The sequence below is a fragment of the Pteropus vampyrus genome, unplaced genomic scaffold, assembly GCF_000151845.1.
Source record: "Pteropus vampyrus isolate Shadow unplaced genomic scaffold, Pvam_2.0 Scaffold12, whole genome shotgun sequence".
NCBI classification, from domain to species: Eukaryota; Metazoa; Chordata; class Mammalia; order Chiroptera; family Pteropodidae; genus Pteropus; species Pteropus vampyrus.
In genome coordinates, this window is record NW_011888793.1 from 2,806,755 (window position 1) to 2,831,520 (window position 24,766).

The 24,766-nt window shown below is 44.0% G+C and overlaps 1 protein-coding gene and 1 pseudogene across 2 annotated transcripts in view; both read left to right on the forward strand.

Annotated features, from left to right (window-relative positions):
- LEKR1 (leucine, glutamate and lysine rich 1) overlaps positions 1–4,261 on the forward strand; it is a 171,189-nt gene extending 166,928 nt beyond the window's left edge. The window contains exon 13 of one of the 2 annotated variants that reach the window (XM_011379394.2): positions 2,618–4,261. In XM_011379394.2, the coding sequence (XP_011377696.1) occupies positions 2,618–2,689 (72 nt within the window). In that variant the 3' untranslated portion in view covers positions 2,690–4,261. Of the gene's footprint in view, positions 1–2,188; positions 2,577–2,617 lie in introns of those variants that run through there. The other variant, XM_023524340.1, reaches the window with a different exon arrangement.
- A 14,264-nt stretch (positions 4,262–18,525) lies between these two features.
- LOC111733036 lies at positions 18,526–18,643 on the forward strand (annotated as a pseudogene).
- Positions 18,644–24,766: the final 6,123 nt, after the last annotated feature.

Here is a 24,766-nt window from a genome sequence, read left to right on the forward strand (position 1 = left end):
ATATCGGCGCCCGAGCAGCACCGGGAAAGAAGTATGCCCTGTCAGAAGAGTGCAATGTGATTGCAGTACTAGTAGTAGTTGTGGTACTAGTAGCAGTAGCGGTACTACTAGTAGTAGCAGCAGTAATAGCAATAATACAGTAGTAGTAACAATGATAGTAATAGTTGATATTTATGTTTTATGATGGGCAATACACAGTGCTAAGAGCTTTAAAAGTATTTCATTGAATCCTCCGCAACTTATGAGGATGGCATATTTGTTAGCTTTATTTTACAGATGAGAAAGCTGAGGCATAGAGAAGTTAAGCAACTCATCCATTCACACAGCTAACAAGGAGCAAAGCCTGGATTGGGAAATAAGCACTTTTAGCAGGAAATTGGACGGGTGACCAGGTGCATCGCCTTGTCCTCTTTGGTTGTCTCTTTGAAAAGGGAAATGACCCTTATCCCAGAGCAAACTTGAGAGATGTCCCTGTACCCTGTGTGTTGACATAAAAATCTTGCCTCATTTGAGAATGAACAGTCAAGAAAAAGAAATTTTAAAAAACAGCTGAGAACCAATGGAAAAAGCATTATAGAACAAAAGAAAATAGTATGTAGGAAAAAAAAAACAACAGACTTACATGAAGGATTGACTGAAGAATCTTAAAAGGATGCTTTAGGAAGCTATGTAGCATCCTGTAGAAGCCAAATATTATAGGCCTAAAATTCCTTTTTTTTTTAAATGTGTCATTTTCTATGTTAAGTCTTTAGGTCCTGTGCTTTCTGATTTATTTCTAGAATATGGTGTCCTAGCCAAAGCCTTAAAAAGGCAGGTCCTTCTAAAAACAGACAAAGGAGAAAAAGAGTATTAAGATTGGTACAAAACGAGAGAGAAATAACAAATGATGCAGCTGTTCACAAGCAAAAACTCTCCAGATAAAGTCAAAGACCAAAATTTGCAAAAATAAACACGTGTTCTAAATTTAGTAATCGTAAGAGTACGCCTAGAAATTGCCTATAAAAAGTCCATTTTGGGGACATAAGTCTTCAAAAGTTAAAGTTGCTTTTGTGGAATAAAGCCTTTTATTCGCAAAGGTCGTTTATGCTCATTTTTTCATTGTGACTAACAATATGAAACTAACACCTGTCATTTTAGAGTGTGTACACATTCCCATTCTGTTTGGGGGCAGAGGATCTTAAGACTCTGTCTTTGCTTTTCTTCCTTTGATTTATTTCTACCATCTTATTATGTGCTTTCCATTTCTCTTATCTTTTTTCCCCCTTTTCTTGCCATCCTCTGAATAGATTTTTTTTCTTTTTTTGTTTATTCCTTCCCCACCCCCTATTTCTGCTCCTTTGGGAGTAGTGATCTCTATGTCTATTTTTAGGCATTACCCTAGACATTTTCACATGCTTATTTAATTTCTTGATGCTCTACCAAACAATGCAAGAAGCTTAGAACATTTTAACTACAGGTTTTTACCCTGTTCCAATTTGTATTATAGTTTGACCAGTATTCGTATTCTATCTTGCTTCTTTAACCTCACAAATTAGACATTATTATTATTATTTAGAGGCATTGTTTTAGATTTACCTTTGTTACCAATTTCTTTGTTCACAATTCTTTTAATTTCCATTATTATTATATGTAGTCAATGTTTATTTAGATTTACTCAATATATTTATCGATTTCTTTGCTCACTATTTCTTTGTGTATCTCAGGCCTTCCTCCACTTACCCATTATCATAATCTTTCCACACAAAGCAGTTTTTTATTTCTAAAATTTTAATCCAATTTTTCTTCAGTCTGCTTGACTTTTTTTTTTTTAAAGAACCATATCTCATTCCTTGCTCACAAACATTCATTTCTTTACCACACCAAACATGCTTATTTTATATTCTGTGTCTGATCATCCTTACAGATCCGATTTTGCTGCCTATTGATTCTGCCAGTTCTCACTCACGGTGCTTTATTTTCTTGCATGTGTGATGCGGTGGCATCGGAACGGAGTGGAGTATGCCTATGTGTGTGTGTGTGTGTTTTTCTGAGCTTACGTTCTTTGGAATTTTATATCTTTATAGGAATTCTTTAAGACCTGGGTTGAGATGACTTTCTTCCAGAAAAGATTCGCATTTGCTCCTCCCAGCTGATTATACAAACATTCTGGGAGCACTTTAATTAAAATTCTTCTCTTTCAATTTTTCAGATACAGATGATAGAAACTCATACAAAAATGGAGGGAGAGGTTATAATCACAAATTTTCAAGTGAGATTTCCAACCACTCTTCTCCAGCAACAAGATCAAATCAGATGTGGTGGTGTCTCCTTCTGCATAGCAGTTACTCACCCTTCAACTGAAGGCAAAGTTCTTTGAGATTCCAGCTTTATGTGAGAGTTTCTTAAAAGACTTCCAATTCTGTGTGGGCCCAAGGCTTTATCTCCTGTCCTCTCCTATCAAAAAAGTTTTTGAAAGTTTGAGGTTTCCGAATTTGGGCGGAAACACTGAGAGAGCTGGCTTCGGTTCTCCTCTCTCAAAGTTGCTACTTTTGTCTTGTTTTTGATCTTGGCAGAATCCTTACTTTTGTGTCATCTTGGTGATGCCTTTTGAAAGTGTTTCCTTTGTTATTTTATCCAGCATTTTGGTTGTTTTCACGGGGCAAATATTTTAACATACCTAATTCAACAAACTAAAGGCAGTGCTCTGTGAAGATGGGGTGCCAGCATCCAGCAATCAGTATACGCCCTGAATCGAAGACATCTATAAAGCACTGTGTCGGAAGAATACAGAACTCTGGGAACCGAAGGATGGAAACAGGAGTGGCCCCACTTACCATCATTCCAATGACACTTCACATAAGTTTTCCTTCCTGTTTCTACAACTCTGGGCTCTGCAGAGCTAGAAGTCCTGAGAGCCATTGGGGGTGCATCTCACCTAAAGCACATAAAGAATTCTCATTGAATTACAAGCTACAGGTGCCACCAGGGCACTTTGGAGTCTCTGTGCCCAGGTACCAGTAGGCCAGAAGACCAGCAGAGGTGATATGGAAGGTGGGGGAATTTAGAATGGATAGTAAAGAGGGAGAGACAATGAGTACAGTTGTGACCCAAGACTGATTGCTGTGACATGGGATTTAATTTGTTCCACTAACTTCCCTTTTCCAAGTGTGCCTTTAGGAAGGGAGGTATATGGGAACTGTAGGGGCCAGCTTCCAAGACTGCCACCAGTGACCCCTGACCCTTGGCATTGATGCCCTTGGGTGCTCCCCTCATGCTGTATCAAGGATGGTCTGTGCAGCCAAGAGAAGATGGATTGTGTAACTTCCAGGATCAGGTTATAAAAGACTTCCCAGCTGCTGCTGTCATAAGTACACTCAGGCAGCTTTCAGAAAGAGCCTACATGAAGAAAGCAGTCCTCAGGCCAGCGAAAAACTGAGGCCTGCCAGCAACCCCACGAGCGAGCTTGGAAGCAAATTCTTTAGCCCAGTTGAGTTTTATAATGACTCCAGTTCTGGCCACAGTTTGACTGTAGCCTTGTGAGAGACTTTGAACCAAACCATGCAGCTAATCTACTCCCAGATGCCTGGCTCTTAGAAACTGTGTGAAATATGTGTGATCTGTAAGCAGCTAAATTTGGGGATAATTTGTTACATAGCAGTAGATAACTAATACAGGAACCATGGTGGATCTGTGCCCCAGATGTATAAAGGAAGTAGATCCATGTGTCACAAGGGGTAGACTATAGCAATCTACCTACATGTGCTGCTCAGATCTCCAAGTAAGTTCAGGCATGGCTGGTTTTACTGTGCTTCACTTTATAGCTCTTCACAGATGTTGTGTTTTCTACCAACTGAGGGCAAGACCCTCCACTTGTCTATGGGCGCAACCCCCTGGGCTGGCCGAGACAGTCTGGAGCTCTTACTTTGAAACCCTCCTCACTACATCCTCTCCATTCACGGGTGTCAGACCTGCATCGTGCTCTCCCTGGCTGCTCTTTCTCTCCACGCTTTATCTTTTACAGGAATTTTCCCCAATAAACTTTGCTCATTTCAAATTCTGTCTTATGTCTACTTTCCAGAGTACCTGAATTTTAACTTTATTGTTAACTTCCTTTTATTTATTTAGTCTTTAATTTTTCTCTCTTCCTTAGAAAGGCGCAAGCTTAGTGTAATTATTTTAAACCTTTCTCTTTTTTTCTAATATAGAAATTCAAAGCTATAAAATTCCTCTAGTCATCTGCTTCTAGGAGAAGCAAATTAATACAATGCTTAATGTAGAATATATTTTTCTGTTTGGAAAAATCCCAGGATGTATATTTTATTTATTTTTATTCTTTGGTTATTTTTAGTCCATAGCAAATTAGAACAAACATTGCTATCTAAAATTAATCCTGAAAAGTAATGCTGATTTTTCAATAAAATGATTGTCCATACTTTTAAATTTTATATCATTGTCTCTTCAATCATTTATTCATTCAACAAACATTTATTAAATTCTTTGTGCCAATTGGTATACTGAGGTAATAAATTAAAGAACATCTTTACCAGATAGCTAATTCCTCATATTAAATACTATAAAAGTTTTTAGGGAGGTAAGTCAAAACCCCGCTTTTCTGCAGATAACAATTCAATATTTGACCACAAAGCATTGGTCGTCCTGGTTTCAAATTTCTCCTAAACAATCCTCCAACCCGTATTTAAATAAACTCTAGGAGTTTAATAAACCACTGAACTCATAATTATTTTACAAAGAAATGGGTGAAATAAGAAATTTCTTTAAGAGATGTAGAACATAAGTTACATATTGCCTATTGAATCGATTCTTCAATAATTTATTCAGTATTGATTCATGGCTTATGGAAAAGGAGAAGAATGTGAAAAATAACTCAATCGAAAAGGCCTAGATTCAAAGGATGAGAATTTGCATTGGTATCCTTCATTTCTTAGGCGTTTCCACACTCTGTTTCACTTACGCTACTGCCATTGGCCAACAGCACGTACCTCCTCTCTACTGTTTGCTTTTCCCTCTTGGTGTACACAGAAGGCCAGAAAGTGTTATCTGTAAGCTGGGCTGAGTGTGACTGTTAACAGAACTCTCCTTCCTGTGCCCCAGTCTACTGACAGTGTAGCATATATTGCTAATTTACACTAAATTTCAAGTTAGCTTTGTACAGAAATGCCCTGCGGCCACTGGGAAAGTACGGCCCAGGGGAGAGAGTTGATGCTCTTTTTTTTGGCATTGAGATCAAACACTACATCTGTCATCTGCAAAACAATAGTCTTTTGACCTTTATCTCTTTATACAGCATTTAGGCAAGAAATCGGCTGTGTGAAGATGTTTTATCACACCCTGCCCCTTCCTGAGCTGGATAGTTTTTAAGTCATGACATCAGTTTTACTTACTTAGAATTATTCTTTAATCTTTATACCAATAACATATTCAAACATATCTAATCTTCCATAGTTAGCTTTGACTAGATTCTATATCCAAACCTAAGTAACCACCTGGGGTCTGTTTTACGAAAACAGTTCTGAACTGCCTACATCTGCTGCTGTGTCATGCCTGGGAGAAACAGACTCTCCTTTATTAATCCATGAACAATTAAAAAAAAAAAAAATCAGAGTTTATCAAGTTCATGTTACTATCTTTATGTATTGGCATTTGGAAATGTCTCTAGTCATTGTTTTTCATTATCACTATGGCTTTTAAAGCCTCCGCTATAGTCATTTTGTCAAATGAGTGAACACCAGCAACTGCGTGAGAACAATGGGCCTCCCTTTGTAATGTGACGTGGGGAAAATATTTTTTTAATTTTCTAACAGGTGCAGGGCTATGAGTCTGACTCATAAAGACGGTAATTATGCCTCTTTTCTGGAGTGAAGCAGCAGAGAGCACATACGAAAATTAATGAAGAAAGCAAGACTTGGGTTCATTTTATCTGGAGGATTCATGATCCTGACAGGTTTTTTAACGTGAGTCATTGCTTTGCGAAGTACAGCACAAGAGTGGATATTAGTCTTTATGTCAAAAACAAGGACTCTTAGCAAATCGAATCTCTTCTTACCTTCAGACAACTCAAGATAGAGAAAATTTTAAGGGCTTTATAGTGTTGAGCAGAGATAAAACCTTACAAATTGGAACAAAATTCTTACCAATTTCAACTAGCAGATAAATGTATTTCAGGATACATTTTCACCTAAAGAACTTTCAAATATTAGAACACTCCTTGCAGGCTGGGTGGTAATTGTGTAAACATGCTACATTATGTGAAAATAAGCTGATTGATTCATGTGGCTCCTGCATTAGTGATAGCATGAATCATAACAAGAAACGTTTTCTTATTCCTCAAGTAGCGAAAGTAAAGTGGGAGGAGGGGTGCTGAGAGGGCCGGTTTGATAATATGTGACACAGGCCAGCTGAAAACAAGGGGCAAAACTGGAAAAATAGGTGCACTTTAATTTGAATTGCAAAGAACAAATGTGTGACCTTGAACATTTGCTGCATGTCTTGTTCAGCACCTGAAGCTCAGAGATATGGGCATAAAATAGTCCCAAATCCAATTCAATTCAGTAGAAGATTGTATTTCTCAATCTCTCCCTTTCTCTCTCTCTCTCTCTCTCTCTATCTCTCTCTCTCTCTCTCTCTCTCTCCCTCTCTGTCTCTCTTCTTCCCTCTCTCTCGCTTTCTCTTACTCTCTCATTTATGCAACATGATAAAAAATGATAAAAACAGATTGACAGAAAAAGAAATTGCTAGAAATTAATTTGAGAAGAAAATTCTAAATAGTAGTTGCTAGCCACTCTAGCTCCTGGCATTTCTGCATGTCCTTAAATCATCCTTTGACTGTTTACAGCAGTTTCTCTCCCAAGCCCCTTTACTGATGCTCTTTATCCAGCTTCGGTAAACCGACTGGGTTACGATAGAAGAATGCCCACTGGTACACAGTAACGTGTCATGTGTCACTTTGTAACCATCACTGTGTTGCGGCTGACAATAATACTGAAGATTTATTTGAGGTTTCCTTGAGCACCAAACAAAAAAACAAGCGAGCAAACAAAACCTACCCGAAATAAGATCTTGTCACTGGCTGTGGAGAAGAGCAACTTGTCACAGATTTCTATCACTTAAGCGGGCCATTATTTAAAGGGGCATGAGAACAAGAACAGCATAAGCCTGGAACTTACAACCAGAAAAGTTTATGGATAGAATTTGGATCACTGAGTTCATTAATTCTTTTCACTGACATCTACAACTACAAGGAATGTAAACGTTACTAAGAATCCAATGTTTCTTGGTATTATGGACTGAATGTGTCTGCTACCACCCCAAATTCATTTGTTGAAGCCCTAATCTCTACTATGACAGTATTTGGAGATCAGACCTTTAAAGAGGTAACGTTAAATGAGCACATCAGGGTGGGACCCTAATCTAATAGGATTAGTGTCCTTAGAAGAAAAAGAAGAGACTCAAGGGATGTGCGTGCACAAAGGAAAGACCCTGTGAGGAAGCAGGGAGAAGCCTTGCCATCTGCAAGCCAAGGAGAGAAGCCTCAGGAGAAGCCAAATCAGCTTGACCTTGACCTTAGACTCGCAGCTTGCAAAACTGTGAGAAAAAAATTTCCGTTGTTTAAGCCACTTAGTCTATGGGATGTTGTCATGGCGGCACCAACTGACTAAGACATCAGGACCGTGTACAGGTATAATGCCATCCCATCGTGATGTTCAGTTGAAACTCAGAAACACGGAGATAGAAAGAAGTCCATGAAAGCCTGTCGTTCACACCAAATTTGGCTTCTTTGTCAATCTCCATCTCTCTTGTACATTATAATAGTAGCAAAAGGAATAGAAAGACCATCAATTGGATTCGGCGTGTCGGACACCATGCTAAGTGCTCTGAGAACGCAAAATGACTCAGAGTAACTTTCCTGGGACTCATCACCTTCTGGAGAAAGACAAGATGAGTCAAGATTCTGATATGGGCATAAACAAGGGCTTTTGGAGACAAGAATGACATTTTAATCTTGGGCTTAGGATTGTGGAAAGGACGGGAAAGCTCAGGGAAGTTGTCACAAAGAGGGAGAAATTTGAGTGAGACAGTTTTGATATCTACTGCTGTCTAACAAAGCACTTCAAACTTAGTGGCATAAAACCACCCCCATTTTCTAATGCTTAGGGAGTCCCTGTGTCAGGAATTTGGATGGGACACAGTGTGGACAGCTTGCTTCTGCTCCATGCTTTCCAAACCCCAGTCGGCTGGGAGTGACTCAAAGGGCAGGGGGCTGAAAGCATCTACCTCCAGGATGGCTTCCTCATGCACATGCCAAGCACTTGGGGTGAAGGACAGGCTTAGCTGGAATGTCCACCAGAGCACTCCCAGATGGCCTCTCCAACACACCAGCCTCGGAATGGTTGACCTCTTACACTGAGGTCAGGGCTTCAATATCAAGGGCACTGGTGAACGAGGGGAGAACTACCTAGCCTTTTGTGATCTTGCCTCAGAAGCCACATAGCATCATTTCCACTACACTCACTGTTGGAAGCAGTCCCACTTAAAAGGAGGAGACACAGATCTCACTTCTCGGTGAATAGCGTAATCAATTATCTGTTGCCATGTCTTAAAACTACTATAGGACCTTGAAGCATAAATAGGAATTCAATAAATCTCATGCACTGAAGCTTTATTGCCTAAAATATTTTTTTCTAATTTTACATAGAAAGCACATTTATTATTTTAAAAGAAAACCATGGAAAAATAGAAAGAAACTCATTATTTCACTAGCAAGCTATGTGCTTGGACCTGAGCTAAGAATTAGAGCTATAATCTTAAGTAAGAGACAATTCCTACCCTCAAATTGTTTACAGCCGACTAACCCGTCCATGATAACCCATCAAGAGACACCACTGCCATTACGTTGGTGCAGTCCTTCCCAATTTAAATAAAATAAATTGCCATTATCCTGTACCTACGATTTTGTGTCCTGGTTTGTTTGTCTCTCCTGGTACGCAAGATAGTGTGAGAATTCTCTTCACAATATTAAATATTCTATAAAACTGATTTTGAATGTACATATTACATATGAATATAGACCTTTGTTTATTTAATCATTTCTCTGCTGTTGACATTTAGATTATCTTCAAGTTTTTGCTACTATATAGCGATACTGTAATAAATATGCTACTCATTTTTTATGCTTCTCTGACAATTTTCTTAAGATAAATTCCTGAATTCATTGAATTACTAATTCAGAAAGAAAGAACATTTTAGAAGCTCTTGATTACAGTTTTCTAGTTTGCTTTGCAAAAATCCTGCCCGAGTTTGCATTTCCCCAGCTTGTGTTTGAGGAGCATCAAGCCTCAGACCATGTGGGAAGCCAGCCTGTTTTCCAGGTACAGGGTGGAGAGATTTGGCTGAGTCTGAATTGAACTAAAAAAGTACTGAAATAAACCAAAAGGCAAGTTATAAACCACAGTCATTTAATGACCAACATGTACTTGACAACTAAAGAGATGGATTCTAGGAAATGATTACTACGGAGTCGGAGTAAATGAGAAGACTTCACTGGCTTCTAGCACAGCTTTGGGGCAATATTCTGAAGCCAATTGTGACTTAGGGATGCTCAGAAACCTAGGTTTATTGTGGGTGTGAGTTAGGGCTCCTTGGGTAATAAGCAACAGAAACCAATCCTGGCTAGTCTAAACCAAAAGGAAATTCGCTTGCGGGGGCGGGGGGGGGCAGTGGGGGGTGGGATGGGGAGGGGGAACAGCTGATTTCTCAATGGCTTGGAAATCAGGCTCAGAAACCAGGATGGAATGAACCAGAACTGGAAACTCCATGGGCAGGAAGGAGCATAGAATCAAGGGTCTAAAACACAGGACTCTTCACCAGGGTCACCTGGGTACACTGCTGTGAATAATGAACAAATGGGCTCAATTGGTTTCTGACTATTGATAACTTTGCTCAAATTTCAGATTCCAGGAAAAATGAATCTGACTGACCCTGCAAGGTTTGCATGCCTGTCCTTGGGCGAGGAACAGGCAGGCACTTAAACAGCTTCCCGTATGTGAGAGAAGTCATTCCCAGAGGTAAATCAAGGCACAGCCATCCCAAACCAAAATCTACCTACCATACCATGTTACCTGGCAGGGGAGGTGCACTAATACTTAACCACTGCTAATCTCCGAGCCCAAATTCACTGAGCCCCCTGCCCGCCCACCCCACCCCACCACGTAAGATTCTGTGTAAGCGAAAAGATAGATACTCAGGGACTCTTAGCCTTTGATGAGAGATGAATGGGAAACTAAATATGAGCCACAATGTAGAAGGTGTCATACCGGAAGTCGGGATGAATAACTAATTAAAATAAATAATCCTGCTTTAACTTGAACTGAGTCTTAGCCTCTTCCCCTCTCCCCTTGTTTTTCGTCCGGACCTCTGAGCTTTGACTTATTAAAAGCAACTAGGGAGCAAGTGGACTGGAAGGAGTCTTGATGGAGGCCCAGAGCCAGGCCCCACCAGCTGCCTTCTGCTCTTCTGAATTCCCCTCCTCTGCTCGGTGAGCCTGATGCAGAAGAGAGAGGCCCACGATCTCACCACCCGGCTTTGTTTGAGGGGAATACTGAACACAGACCAGGACATGGGGTAACTTTAAGAGGCTGGCTTTCCCGAAGTGGTCTCCCACTTTGGAAAATGTCTTGTCTTTCTCTGCTAGCTGATAGGAGTCACTCCTCATCCCATGGGGACAAAAATGAGGCCATTGGCCCTGAAGTTCCCTCTGGTACTTGAGAACCAGAAGAACAGACCAGATATTCCCTTGAATACCCCCCTTATTCAGCCAGGCAGTGATGGGATGTAAAGGGGGACAGGTAAATTTCAGGGACAGAAGCAAGAAAACACAAGCTTCACTGCACTTGGAAGACATCGAAGGCCACAGGGCCAGGGAGTTGTTCCCAGGGGAAAGAGTGTCTTAAAGGTGAAGAAGTGCCCATGAGGACAAGAGAATGGTCAGGGATGGCAGAGTCTGTTCTTTCTGGAAAGAGGCCGGCAGCCCTGGTCTCTGGTCCCCTTGTTTCCCTTACTCCTTACTTGAAGAGTCGTCTTAGGGTGTCGCAGATGAGACTGATTAAAATATTCCCTGCCAGCGATCAGGATTGTAGGTTCGCTCCCTTCGGAAGTGGGTTTGGGGGCACAAGGTGGGGAGAACGGTCCTGCCCTAGTCACCAGAGTCAATTGCTGCCTTCAAGAGCACACTCAAGAAAAGGCTACAGATCTTTACATCCACAGGGCTGCGTTAAGATGCCAAGAGTTTCCCAAGAAAGCCCTTCCGGCCCCTGGGAGGGGCGTGGAGAGGCAGCGTGTGTTCCAGAACCCTGCAGAACTGGGGAGGGGTGGCCTTGTCCATCAGCAGGCCTAGGGTCAGAGCAGGACCTAAGACAGCCGGGCACAGGAAGGGGCACAGTGGCCCCCACCTCATGAAGAATTTAGGATAAGAACAGAGACATTGAAAACGTTCAGATTTTTCCCATGATGAACACATTTTTTTTCTGAAGTATCAAATTATTTCCAAAAGGATTTAGCTAACTGCGCAGAGGCAGCCTGGATGCATCACAGCAAGAGGTAGTCTAGAGATGGAGTGCTTCCTGCCTGGAACTTCTGAGTCACTGGGATGTGCTCCCAAGGAAAAGAACTTCTGTCCCAGGCAGGCTCCATTCTGCCCACGGGGCTTCTCCAGGGAAGCCTCATGGCAGGCCAGGGCATCGCTGACGGACTGTCACCCAGAGAACCTCCTCCTCCTCTGGAACCCTTGGTCCCGCTCAGAGAGTCCCCCCATCCATAATGTGTCTACACGCACCTGCTAGCTCTGCCGGGCTCTCCCTGTAGCCCGTCCTTCTGTCCCCCCAGGCCTTTCTTGGCCTCTTCCTGGAGCCCAGTCCTGCCCTTCCTCTAGCCCAGCCCTAATCAATGCCACGGTCACCACTGTCACTGTCGCTGCCACTGGAAGTCCATTTCCCACTTCGGAGTTTAAGAGCCATTTAAAATTTTCTGACCTCTCAGCCGTGTTGTCTATAGTTACCTTTTCTTTCCAACTTTTGACTTGTTTTGCTCTCATGTCCAGGTGTCTGTCATGTGCTCCACGAGGGTCCCTCCTTCCCTGTGAGACCCCACAGCCCCTAACACATAGTAGTTGTTCCTCTGCACCCTTTTCTCCCCTAAAGGCATTGCTGATAACAGCTTTAGTTTGGGGATACTTCCAGTTATATATCACTTTCACACATTATGTAAAGCAATAGTTCTTAGTCTTTTAAGAAAAATTACTCCTTGAAAATGGAGTAAAAGTTAGGACCCTCTCCCTGGAAACGTGAACCTAAACCCATCAGACAAAATGCTCATGCTCACTTCAGGGCCTCACAGCGCCATGAAACCTGTCCAGCCACTGACTCCACGCTAAGAGCCACTGTTTACGCTGATCCTTTCAACCCAGCTGCCAGGCAGCTGCCACAGGTATGGTGATCGTGAGCTTTTTCGTTGGGAGAGAGAGGCTCCTCCAGGCTGCTCTGAGTGGCACATTGCTGGGGCTCCTTGCCCAGGTCCCACGTCTCTTTTGATGCCTATTTTGCAGATTTGCCCTTAGAAGTGCACAATCTCCATGGGAAATACCTCTTCTGTCAATACCTGTGCGTCAGAGCAGAAACGATAATTCTTGTAATTCTTGCCCTTGCTACGATGTTTGGCTTCTGAAGAAACAGGGCTTTGTAGAGTCCAATTGCATTTCTTGCCAGGACTTAAGCGAGTTTTCCTCCTGGTGTCAGAGAAGAGAATGGAATATCAACCACCTGCTTATCGCCTTGACTCTTTGATTTTTCTCATCAGAGGCCCCCAGCTGGTTCCCCAACGCTGAATGCAGCCAACACAAAGTCAAGTGCGAGAGCAGCCAGGTGCTATTTCCCATCGCAGGCAGACCTCCTCATCTCTGCAGCTGTGTCAGTCCTTTTCATATCTCGTCCTGAGATGCTTTGCACCAAACCACAGGCCCTTACTCAAGCTTTCCCACGACTCTGCAGGCCTCAGCCTCCCGACAGGTAAACGATGTGATGAGGAAGGAGTCACGCATGGAAGGGCATCGAGCCAGCACCTTACATAACAGCCCCGGTTTTCACTGTCAGAACGCAACGTGTGAAATGAAAGTCCCTGCGTAGTCATTAATGCGTAACGCCTCAGTCACTGCCTCAAAAGCCCATCTTTCCTGCCTCAGTGAGGAATAAAAAACAATCCCACAGCTTCCCCAGGCCCAGGCCCATGAGTCTATTCTGGCCACTTGGGCATCGCTCCGACTGAGCAACCTTACGTGACAGAGTGTAACCGCTTCAAAGAAAAGCAGGGCTCGGGGTTTGTTCAAATACCATTTGCCATGTTTAAGCAAATGCCTTTCTCCACAGCTCTGCCTGACTGTGGGCTGCTCCGCGGCTGATGAACGGCCCCAGCCCCGGGAGGCCGGGTGACAATACCTGGAGGTTACCTTCATGCACACCAAAATATTCAAACCATCTGCACCCACAGCTCCAAGGCTTGTACCAAAATCGATGTACCCTTCCCTGTTTTGTATGTGTTAATTTATTAAGCAGTGATGGTCCCCCATAATCTGCTAAGGAAAAATGTGTCTTTCATTTCAGCTTTTGCTGTTGTGACTTTTTGCCTCTGTGGTCTTCCTCGCGTGAGCACAGGCATCTCCTAGTATCCGTCGTGCTATCTCCAAAACTAAGACCTCCCTCCAAAAACTATTCGCATTTCACAGGGGATGGGCCTTACCCAGTTCTCTCTTTCCCCGCTGCACTTAAGAAAAAATTGCAGTGTTCGATGAGCACTGTGACGACCTGTCAGGGTAAAATATTTGGCCAGAAGGTATAAATAGCTGCTTTATACCACTGTTCTAACACAGCGATTATGGGAGTGAGGAGCAAGTCTGCGTGGGCTCCTCATCGGGCAAGGCGTCTAATATTTCCTCTCAGCCTCCTTCGGGAATCACCTCCAGCAGTGGTTATCAGCCGGGGCCATTTCTGCCCTCCGGAGACATCGACAGTGTCTGGTGATATTTCTGGTTGTCACAGCTTGGGAGGTGAGGGAGTGCTATCGACATCCATGGTAGACGCTGTTACACACCCTACAATGCACAGGACAGACCCCCACAACAAAGAATGGTCCAGCCCAGATGTCACTAGCGCCGAGGTTGAGAAACCCTGATGACGTTAAGTAAGGCCCTGCCACTTTCATAGACATTCCAAGTGATCTGTGGTAGAGACATATATCTGGAGCAGGGGAATTGTCACCCTTCTTCAATTCACTTAAACTTTACAAAAATGTATGGACTATGTCTAACCTGTGAGAGGGCCAGTGGGGCAACAGTGACAGTTAAGTCCAGCGGTGGAGACAGACACAGGTACAAACCACACAATGTGATTTAAGCTGCAGAGCTGCCTCAGCAGAGGAAGGGCTGGGAATCAGAGAGGAGGAGATGAAGTTTTCCAGCTGTGAGTTTTCTGAAAGGAAGATTTGCACTGTGGGGACTTTATGGACGAGGAAACCTCAGCTGGCAGAGCAAGGGGAGAAAGAAGGCCTGCGGGCCCTGGGGAGACTGAGCAAAGCCCCACCCAGGGGGAGGGGACCAGAGGGACTGTGCCAGAGGCCGGCCCCAGGCTGCATGGCCCACGGGGATGGTGGAGAATGAGGATGCCTCTTTCTTTTTTTTGCATTGGCTTTTTTGAAAGAACAGGCTACATGTTTGTTTCAGATTTTCATAAGTCTCCACCTTTGTTTGCTGTGGTAACATTAACATTAAGTAAAGAATCCTGTCATTTTTATGCGGTGTTTAATGGAGAAAAAAGTTTTCACCTAAAAAGCAAATTAAAAGGCCCTCCTGGGGCCAGAACTAAATAAGATTCTGTACTTGGTTCAGTCATCAGTAATCTTGTGTGAGCGACAATTTGTTTTTAGAAAAGGTCACTTTTGTGTATTTTTGGAAGGATCTCAGAATCTTGGATTCTAGGGATGAAAGAGGCCCCAAGAAATGTTCTGGTTTGGTTTTTCCAGTCTGGCCAGAAAAGCTCTGGTCATTACCATCTCATACATGAGACGGTGTGATATTTCTGCACATTCCATGCAGAGAACAAGACTATATTAAATGGCAGGGTGTTTGTTTGTTTGTGTGTTTTATCAATGCATTTGCTAAAGGGTGCAGTTCTCCAGATTTGGGGGTAGGAGAGTAAGCATTGTCCAAGTCATAGTACCCGGAGTTGGTTGCCCCAGAGGTCAAGGGGATAATCTTAGCTGTGTGTGTGTGTATGTGTGTGTGTGTGTGTGTGTGTGTGTGCGTGTGTGTGTGTGTAAGCAGAACTGAAGGGCAACAGGGAGCCATCCAAGCTCAAGATTTCCAGAGCCCGTGAGATCTCTTAGAAGCAGGTGTGGGCAACAGTCAAGATAGTTAATATTCAGATGCCAGAGTCCATCTATAGAGAGTATCCATCCAGGAATTCCTTGGAGACTGGAGCCATTTTAGGAAATTCAAATCTTTTTGCAGAGCAGATAGCTTCCCTTGGGTGGGGGTGGCAGGCATCTCTTTCAGGGACCCTGACTGCCTGTGGCCACCAAAAGCACTCCAGCCCAGATCTCCCTGAATCCAGGCTCCTTGGGGACCCTCTCACCCTGGTTCAGAATCTCTCCCTTGGTTACAGCTAGAACTTAGATGACCTTGAATTTCTCTGTCAGAAATGTAGCCCTTTTCATTTCAATATCCCCAGTGCAGGGCTCATTACTGCACAATTTGCCCACCCAGGAAAGAGCCCTGGCTTTCTTTCTAAGGGACCCCTCCAGTTTATAGTAGCAAATGGATTATTTCCTCAATACAAGTCCCCTCGGTGTGTGACTCAGAGAGTTGCTTTTGTCAGGTCATGAGATGGAGGAAGAAAGCATGGGGAAATCCCAAATCCTTAGCTAGCCCAGTCCCCAAGGCGAACCCTACCCCGACGTCATTAAATGTCTTTGGCAGCCTTCAACCTGCAACAAATGAACTAAAGACAGATGTGTAAAAGTCAGATGCTTTCTGCAGGCCAATATAAACGTTCTACGGGATCCTTTTATGGCAGCCAATAATCATTTACTCATCTTTTGTTTGACCCAGGGAAGGTCTCCTTCTGCTCAGATGGAAGGCAACTTCCTATAAAACAGTTGGGTGGAATCCTTGGCAGGAAGAAGAAAGCAGTGAGATCATTCCCAGGCATGGCTTCTAAGGATTGGCGATATCCTCAGAGATAACGCCAATCAGGGTCATAGCAATGCCTGGCAGCTGCCTCCCTCTCACTCCACAGAAGCCCAGCCTATGCTATAGGTCTTCAGGCTCCTGGAAGTCAGCTGTGCATTTACACGGAAAGTGAGCGCTTGGGGCAAATGCACCAAGCTGCCACTGGTTAATGTTTCTTTGGAGCAGACACAGGTCCACATCAAATCTGCTACATGTGGCCCTGTGAAAACAAAGAGACATCTCTTTGCCTGTCACATATCACCAAGCTTTCTAGCACTCCTGATGACATAGGAGTGATTTACCGAAGGCCAAGGGCACCTACGTGACCCTAAGGGTCTGTTGCCCCCTTGGATTCCAGGTCTTCTTGTTCAAGTCCGGGAGACTCCATCCTTGTTCTCAGAAACCATGCTCTCAGGGAGCACTTTCTTCCTTAGCCTGATTCTCTCAGGAGCTCAGCTGCTATAGGGATCTTGTGCCCAACTGTGACCATCGCTCCTGAAATTCGGCCTGCGTATTATTCATCAGAATCTTGGTGATGCCCTGAATGGTCTGATTGTCCCTGCTCAGAGATACCGTGTGTCGACAACCAAGGGGTGACTCATAGGTGTTCACACCTATGCCATCTAATTGAATCCTCACAAGAATTCTGTGCTCATTTTACAAGAAAGAAATTTATATTCGCCACACTTGGGCAAGTAGACTCAGCTATAAGTAAGAGATCAGACATCCCTGTTTGAGCATCTACCAAGTATTTGCTATCTCCTTACAGATTTTTTTTCAAGGAAGTTGCTATGTGAAACTCTAGGCCTCCCAGTGGGAAAGCGACATCTTGGGGTGCCTTGGCTGTGGCTGGCCGGGGGAGCAAACTACCCAGGAGTGGGGAGCAGTGGGAATCCCAACCAGCTTTGCCAGCAGAAGCAGTACTTCTAGTTTCTGAAGAGAAGCTGAAATCTAGGTTTTGGTGGGATTTTTGTTTTTGTTTTAATTTTTATGGGAAACCTAGTTTTAAATGTTGGTAATTGATTTTAAAAACAAACAAAACTTGTTTAACACCCTGCAGGCGAAATAACACGTTTGTGGGCCGGTTTGCAACTTCTAAGTTAAGCTTTCAGCTAGATATGAAGATTTAAACGTAGAATAGAACAGGAGCCTTTTTTTTCTTCATAAAGTATACTTTCTATTAGAATGTATTAACATTCTCAAAATTCAGAACAAAGTTCTAAAAATATAAATGCTTAGGCATCCTCATCACTACATTTATTTTTCATATTAATATCACCGTCTAGTCACAGGACAGTTCATACAGTGATTCGAGATCCAGGGTATCAATAGGACTATTGATCTCTCATAAGGGAGCCATAAAGGGGGTTCCGTTCCTTCCAAGGAGGCTCGCAAGAAAACCGAGGCTGAGAGATGTCCAGAGACTAACTTGTAGCCACATGACCACACATCGATGGCCTAGAATCCAGCCAGGGTTTCCTGACCAACTGTTCTTTTCATTCAGTAAACCTCAATATTTTAGTTTCTTCCACCAATAACTATTCTTCACCCCAGTTCAGATCATTTGTTGTTGTTGTTGTTATTTCAAGTGAGTTTTAGTCATTAAATAAAAAAGAAGTTGTCATTGTCCCTTTCACCTAGCACTTAGCTTTTTCAAAGGGCCATTAAGATAGAAGGTAATGGCTCTTACTCTGGGGCTGGGGAACTGGGAGTGCATGGAAGAAGGGAACCCGGAAGCCCTGTAATCAGCCCTGTAATCGTTTGCAACAGTGTGTAGAGAGGCGCACTGGGGCGTGTTATGGGGACGGGACCTGCAGCTTTCTCCGGAGAGTGTCTGACTTTCCTGGGATGGGCAAGATCTGTGCAGGTTTGACTCCAGCCCTTGATCTTTCTCGATACTGAATCAAAACTTCAGCAACCTTCCTAAATCTGTAAATGGGTTTCTCCCCGATGTCTTTCTTCTATCAGAGATATAACTCGGGCCATTTTGCATCACGATTAGTTACTACCACCTGATTTGCTCTAATCCTTGCTTATTAATGCCTTACTACGATGGACCAGGTCGTGTTCCTGCAAGACAGGCCTCCACAGTGGTTACAACCTTCATCAGCCCTCAGCCTCTAATTGGTTCCTTCTTAAAGGACCCAAGCTGTTTTTTTTTTCCTATAATGAGCATTGCAAAATACTTTTAAATAAAATATAACCTTTTATGAAGTAATAATTGCTTCATGCTAACAACTACATGTTAAGAATATGTAGTCTACGTCCATGCTACCCTGAACAAGCCTAATCCCGTCTGATCTCGGAAGCTAAGCAGGGTCAGGCCTGGTTAGTACTTGGATGGGAGACCACCTAGGAAGACCAGTGCTGTAGGCATAAAAAAAAATAAAAATAAAAAATAAATAAGGGATTTTAAACTGACAAGGTCCTTGCAACCTGTGAGGTCAACCAAGGGTTGCCTTGCCTAAAAAAATGAAAGGAAGGAAGGAAGGAAGGAAGGAAGGAAGGAAGGAAGGAAGGAAGGAAGGAAGGAAGGAAGGAAGGAAGGAAGGAAGGAAGGAAGGAAGCATCTTGAACCTAGAGGCGTACCTGTTTCATTGCCTTTACAACTGTTTATGGGAAACACTGCATGGAGAATTTTTACAATGGAGGGAGCCTCCAAATAACTACATCAAGGGGAACCACAGCACAGTTGTGGAGTCAGGTGGCCTGGATTTGATATCCAGCCTTGTAGCAGCTCATGGTGTGACTGAGGACATGTCGTCTGACCTCTTTAGGCCCTGAGCTCCTCATCTCTCAGACGAAATACCTCTAGGGACAGGAAGGTCAGAAGAGAAAGGGGAAACAGGAATAACATCTTACTGAGAACCCACCAGTTTGCCTGGTCTCATCCTCTCATTTAATTCTCACAAGGAGACATTTGGACCCATGCCCAAGGCCACACAACTTATAGGCAGCAAAGCCAGAATCCACAGCTGGTTCTATCAGACGTTAAAAATGAGCTCGATCCATGAGACAGTTGAGTGCTGCCTCGATTTTACCAGTGAAGCCCCCAGCGAGAAAGAAGATTGATTCCTTGGATGAGTTTGCTCAGAGCTGCCCTCACAAAGCGCCACACGTTGGGTGGCCTACATAACAGAAACGAATTGTCTCACAGTTCTGGAGGCCAGAAGTCTGAAGATCAGGGCATCAGCAGGGTTGGTTCCTTCTGAGGCAGTGAGGGACAATCTGTGCCAAGCCCCTCCTCCAGGTTCTGGTGGTTTGCTCATGATCTTTGCCTTGTAGACAGGTCATTCCCATCTCTCCCTCCATCTTCGCATGGCATTCTCCCTGTGTGCATATCTACATCCAAGTTTTCTCGTTTATTAGGATACCTGTCACATTGGATTAGGGGCTCACCTTATTCCATTATGACCTCATCTGAACTAACTACATCTGCAACGATCTTATTTCCAAATAAATTTATATCCGAGGTACTGGAGTTAGGACTGCCGCTTATTTGGAGAGACACAATTCACCCCATAACACCATCCACTTCAGGAGTCATGACATCTGTTATAAGCATGAAATGTTTTTGAAGCATCGTGCATTATCTTAAAAATTCATGCAAATTGAGCACTCGGCTCCATTGTTCCATCACTATTTAATATAAAAACAACATTTCCCAAAAGTCTGTGAGAAAAATTAGAGATCCAGAAAGCTGGTCCCTGCTGATGCTAGGGACACGTGATCCTGTCACCAGGCCCCTGCCCACATCTTTCCGTGTCCTTAGAGGCCATTCATTCCACGTGTGAAAGGCCTGAGAAGCAGACACCTGCCAGGAGGAAAAGGCTTGTTCAATCTCAACAAGCATGAAGAACATTGACTTAGACAGGGCTGAACAAGAAGCCATGCAAATTAAAAATACAGAGACAGTACGAAACATGTCTGAATAATCAGAAGAAATCAGACCAGTGTGGAAACAACACTTGCCGAGAGCTCGAGAGGAACTGCAGGGCTATTTTTCATTTTCCTCTTTCCTTTTTAAAAGAATCCAGCATCATACAAGCACTGTTCATCCTGTTTCCCCAACACAATGGCTTTTGAAGAACATCCTTTTGAAGTGCAGGTACCGTGGTGCTCGAGGACAAAGATGATGGTCGTGGTAGTAATAGGCTTCATAATATACTCATTAGATTCATATTTTTCTATTGCAGTTAAGTGTGCCTCAAGGAATAGAACTTACCAGCAATGCTAACCGCGGCCATACTGTTCTTTTATTTCCTAGAAATAACATTTTCAAAAGTGACAAAAAGACTCTCTGACGAAAGCCTAGCAATAGGAGTGAGAATGACTCAAGTGGCAAAAAGATCTTCTCGGTGTGGTTAGGTTATTCCACCCACTTAATTCGTGTTGGGAAAGCAGGTGGAGCCTATGCATATCCACACCCTGGGGACCCTCTGCCAGCCCAGCAGAGCTGCATTCCCACCAGGACCTGAGCCAGACAGAGCCTCTAATGAACAGGGCTCCAAAGATATTACCAGGCACCTTGGCAGCATGGAGAAAAAGACGGCTTTCTGCTTTCATTGGTTGAAACCATGGAGACGACAAGGTCCGTTTCTCTTCCACACCTCTCTATTAGGAGAAATACGAACTTGGCAAAGCCGTTCCCTGTTCACTTAGCAGAAATGTCTATCAAAGTTAGACTACGGTCAAGAAGACATCTCCTCTGAAGGGGTATCCCACGGGTCCCGACAAATGACAAGCCTGAGAACACATCTGACCCAGGGTTATCGCTCAGGGCAGCCATGAGGCTACAGCCCCATTAAAGAAAAAGCCCTACCAGCCACTGGGTTCTAGAAGCTGTGCACAGAACACCAAAGGTCACTCCTTTGAGGCTCAGTGTTGGCAAACTTGGGTGACCAGAACCTTGAGTATCAGCATGTGATGACAGAGAAGGGTAGTCCACGAGGGAGGGAGGGCAAGGAGCTCCAGACAACCGCAGTCTGCGGGGGCTCGAGGCCTCCACCCTGCACCCCCTCCACCCCCCCCAACCCCCAGCAAGAGCAACTTTCCTGAAGCAGCAGTGACTGGTCCCATCCCTAGGGAGACGAGCTTTTCTCAGACGCAGGGCTATTTCATCAGGCTTTTCCGCAGCCTGGAGAGTCCCCTGGCTCCCTCTGACCTGATTCCACATCTACCCCAGCTATTGCAGTTTCCCGGGCATCCTGATAATGGGAGGCCATGGTGGAGAGGTGTCCACTTGGGCAGAGCAACGGGCACTCAGCCACCAGACACCGACGTTTAAATGAAGCAGAAACTGTAAATGATTTCCAAAGAGTGTGGACCTCTTTCATCTCTCGCTGTCCTCTCAGATCCCAGCCTGCTCTTTCTCTCCCCCACCAGCCCACAAAGGTCATTCCCTTAGCAGCCGGGACAGACAGAAGGAGCCAGACACCCAGCCAGGGCCTGGAGCCCGCTGGCCTGGGCACCCTGTGTGCACTCTGGACCACATTTCATGCGCCTGCCCTGTGTTCCAACCCCTGGGTAGAACTCTGGGGAGATATGCATTTTAAAGCAATACTCTCTCAGTCTGGTTTCTGGTAAGTTCGGTTTGTGTGAATTATTGTTCCCGACGGTTTATTAATTCCCAGGAAAGAAATAAAAATCTAGTTCCTGGATGGGCAAAGCCGAGAAGCAGATCCCCAAACACAGTATCCTCACGACACAGTGCCCAGGCCAGGGGACAGCAGGTGGCTGTCCCCTGCTGTCCAGCCAGCTGGATCTCCTTTCAGTTCATTTTGTGCCCTTCGAAGTTTTCTGAAAGCTAGTGGGATTCCTAAAACAAGACAGGATCAAGCCACAGAAAGCAGAGCCCAGCCCATGGCAATGGTGGGAAAAAAAAAAAAAAGACCCCTAAGGGGGAAAAGGGGCCAAGTGGTGAAGTACTGTATAATTTAAATGCATTTTGAGAGACTCTCCCCAAACCCGCTAGGGCAGAACACCATGCTGGTTGCATTAAAAATACAAAAACAAAAAACCTTCAAAGGGAGGAAGAAACCCTCGTCGTAATGCGTATGCTTTCCTGCTGTGGCTGTGGCTCCCAACCAGCGTGTTTGCGCCCCTCCCAAAGGGGACATTTTTAGTTGCCATGGTTGGAGGATGCTCCTGGCATCTAGTGGGGCAGAGATGAGGGACGCTGCTAAACGTCCTACAACACACATGACAGCCTCCCAAAACAGAGAATTACCCAAGACGTCAAAGTGTCTCTGTGGAGAAACTCCGACTTCAGAGGATGATTCTCCTGATCTCTCACAATGTATATGGGGGATTCATAATGGGGAAAGGCACGGCAGTGACCAAGCATGTACACGGAGTCCTGGACTGATAAACATGGATGAGACCAGTGGTCAGCCAATTATGACCACTGCCTTCTGAAGTCTACTAATCGTCTAGTCATTCGCTCACTGCATGACTGTCACGTGATAGGCAAAGGGAGTTCAAAGGAGCCCAGCCCCCTACGAGTTTACAATATGACATGGATAGCAAGGATGAGGCAGGGATAGAAAGGTGAGATGGACAAGTAACGAAAATGAAAAATAAGGCCGTACGCATTGTAAGAGTAGGAATTGCATATATTCTGGGAAATGGTGAGGGAGGATCAAGGTGAGTAAGGTGGCATTAAAGGAATATTAAGAGATGGCCTGGGAAGAGTGTCCATCTGCGCCTCCATTTATCCATACTTTCACTAAAATATGCAACATATGCGTCCAGGCATGCAAAGATGCAGAAGGCACAGTCCCGTGCTCCAAGCACTTGCAGTCAAGTCAGACTGATAACAGTCATACACAAGCAAAATATAAAAATGTCATTTGAGAGGCACGGCAAGTACATATTATAATGAAAGGTTTGATGCCTGCACGTGGTGGGACTTGCATTTGACCAGAGCCTTCGAGTGTGGCGCTGTGAGGGAAACTGAGCTTGCCCGAAAGCCCCAGACCAGGGTTATAGGCGAGGGGTTAGTTGTCGTGCTGACGAGAATCTCTGTAAAGGGGGTTCTGGCTTAAGACGTTTGTCCTGGGTTGTTTTTTCGTCACTCACCAAAACTCTGTGTGCTTCATTCTCTCCTCTTTCCCCTTTCCAAGCAATAAAACCAGACCTACTTTTATTAAGAACCATGGACCCTGTGAAGCCCTGTGGAGCTTAATGGTGAAGCGATCAGCATCAGCAAGATTCAAGGGAGATGCTAGTGGTTATAACTCACAGACTATCTAGTGTTGTTCTCTTTCACATAACCCAGGAACAGCAACTCAGAAACCTAACCAGACAAAAAGTCATATGCTTTGATGATGTACTAATATTTCAATGGCCTAAACATTTACCAGGACCAAATCTTTACCAGAGCTGCTAGCAAGCAGTCAGATGGACTGCCCTGTGAGCTTTCTCCTCCACAATGAACTCACAGAAAGGTCAGCAGCCGGACACAGAAAAAGGAGAAGGGTCCTGAATAAACACAGACAGTTTAATCAACCATGAAGAAATCCAAGAGTTGACTGAAAGTGCTTTGTCAGGAAGAGAAGCGAGGCCCCTGCCCTCAGAGAAAGGCAAGGGAGCTTAAAGGTCACTTTAGCAGCCAGCGATGGCCGCTGTCTGCAGAGGCCATCGTGGAGGCACCAAGGGCCTGGTGGGGATGTCGGTGGGGCGGGGGCGGGGGGGGGCGAGCATGGGGAAGGCTCAAAAGCAGGGGTGGGAAGGCAGCATTTGGGCATTTTCCAAAGGACACGGCAAACAAACGTTCCCTAGAAAGATGAAAATTTAACTCAACAAGAAGGGAAGACGCTGAAAACCACTGTAATTACCTAAGAGTTGGTTACTCCTTCAAACTCTGTCAAGTCTGTCATTTCTGATTCCAGACTCCTCAGGGTATTTGAAAGACTGGTTTATTCAAATTACATCAATGTCCTTTACTTGCATCTGAAAAATCAAGGTCAAGCTATGTTGATATGTGAAGGGGAATTTAGATGAATGAGGGCCGACTACCGTCTCTGGCCCTGTAATTACTTTCTTTGTAAGCCTGAATACCCAATCAGATGGATGCCTTCTCAACACTTTTTGTCATATTTATGGCATACCTTAAACAATGGAATCTGGAAACCGCGGCAACATCTGTGTCCAAATATATCCAAGCCTGTTTATGTTTTTAATTGAAAATCAAATCATTTTAGATGAACTAATCTATGGTATCGTCAAAAATGCATATTTTTAGGTAACTCTTAAGAGCATTTTGCAAACCATTAAAATAACTTGACTTCATACTGTAGCTTTAAAAGATATTTCTCAGCCGTGATTACTATTGGAATGAAATCAGGAGTAGCATTCAGAAAAGTCTGCAGCATGAAAAGTTTTGCATAAGAATTCTGATTCCACCAGAAATCCATTTCTTTCAGGAGGGTTTTACCATTCCCCATTGGCTGATGTAATATGGTTGATTTGCTCTCATTCCAATTAAAGATGCAATTC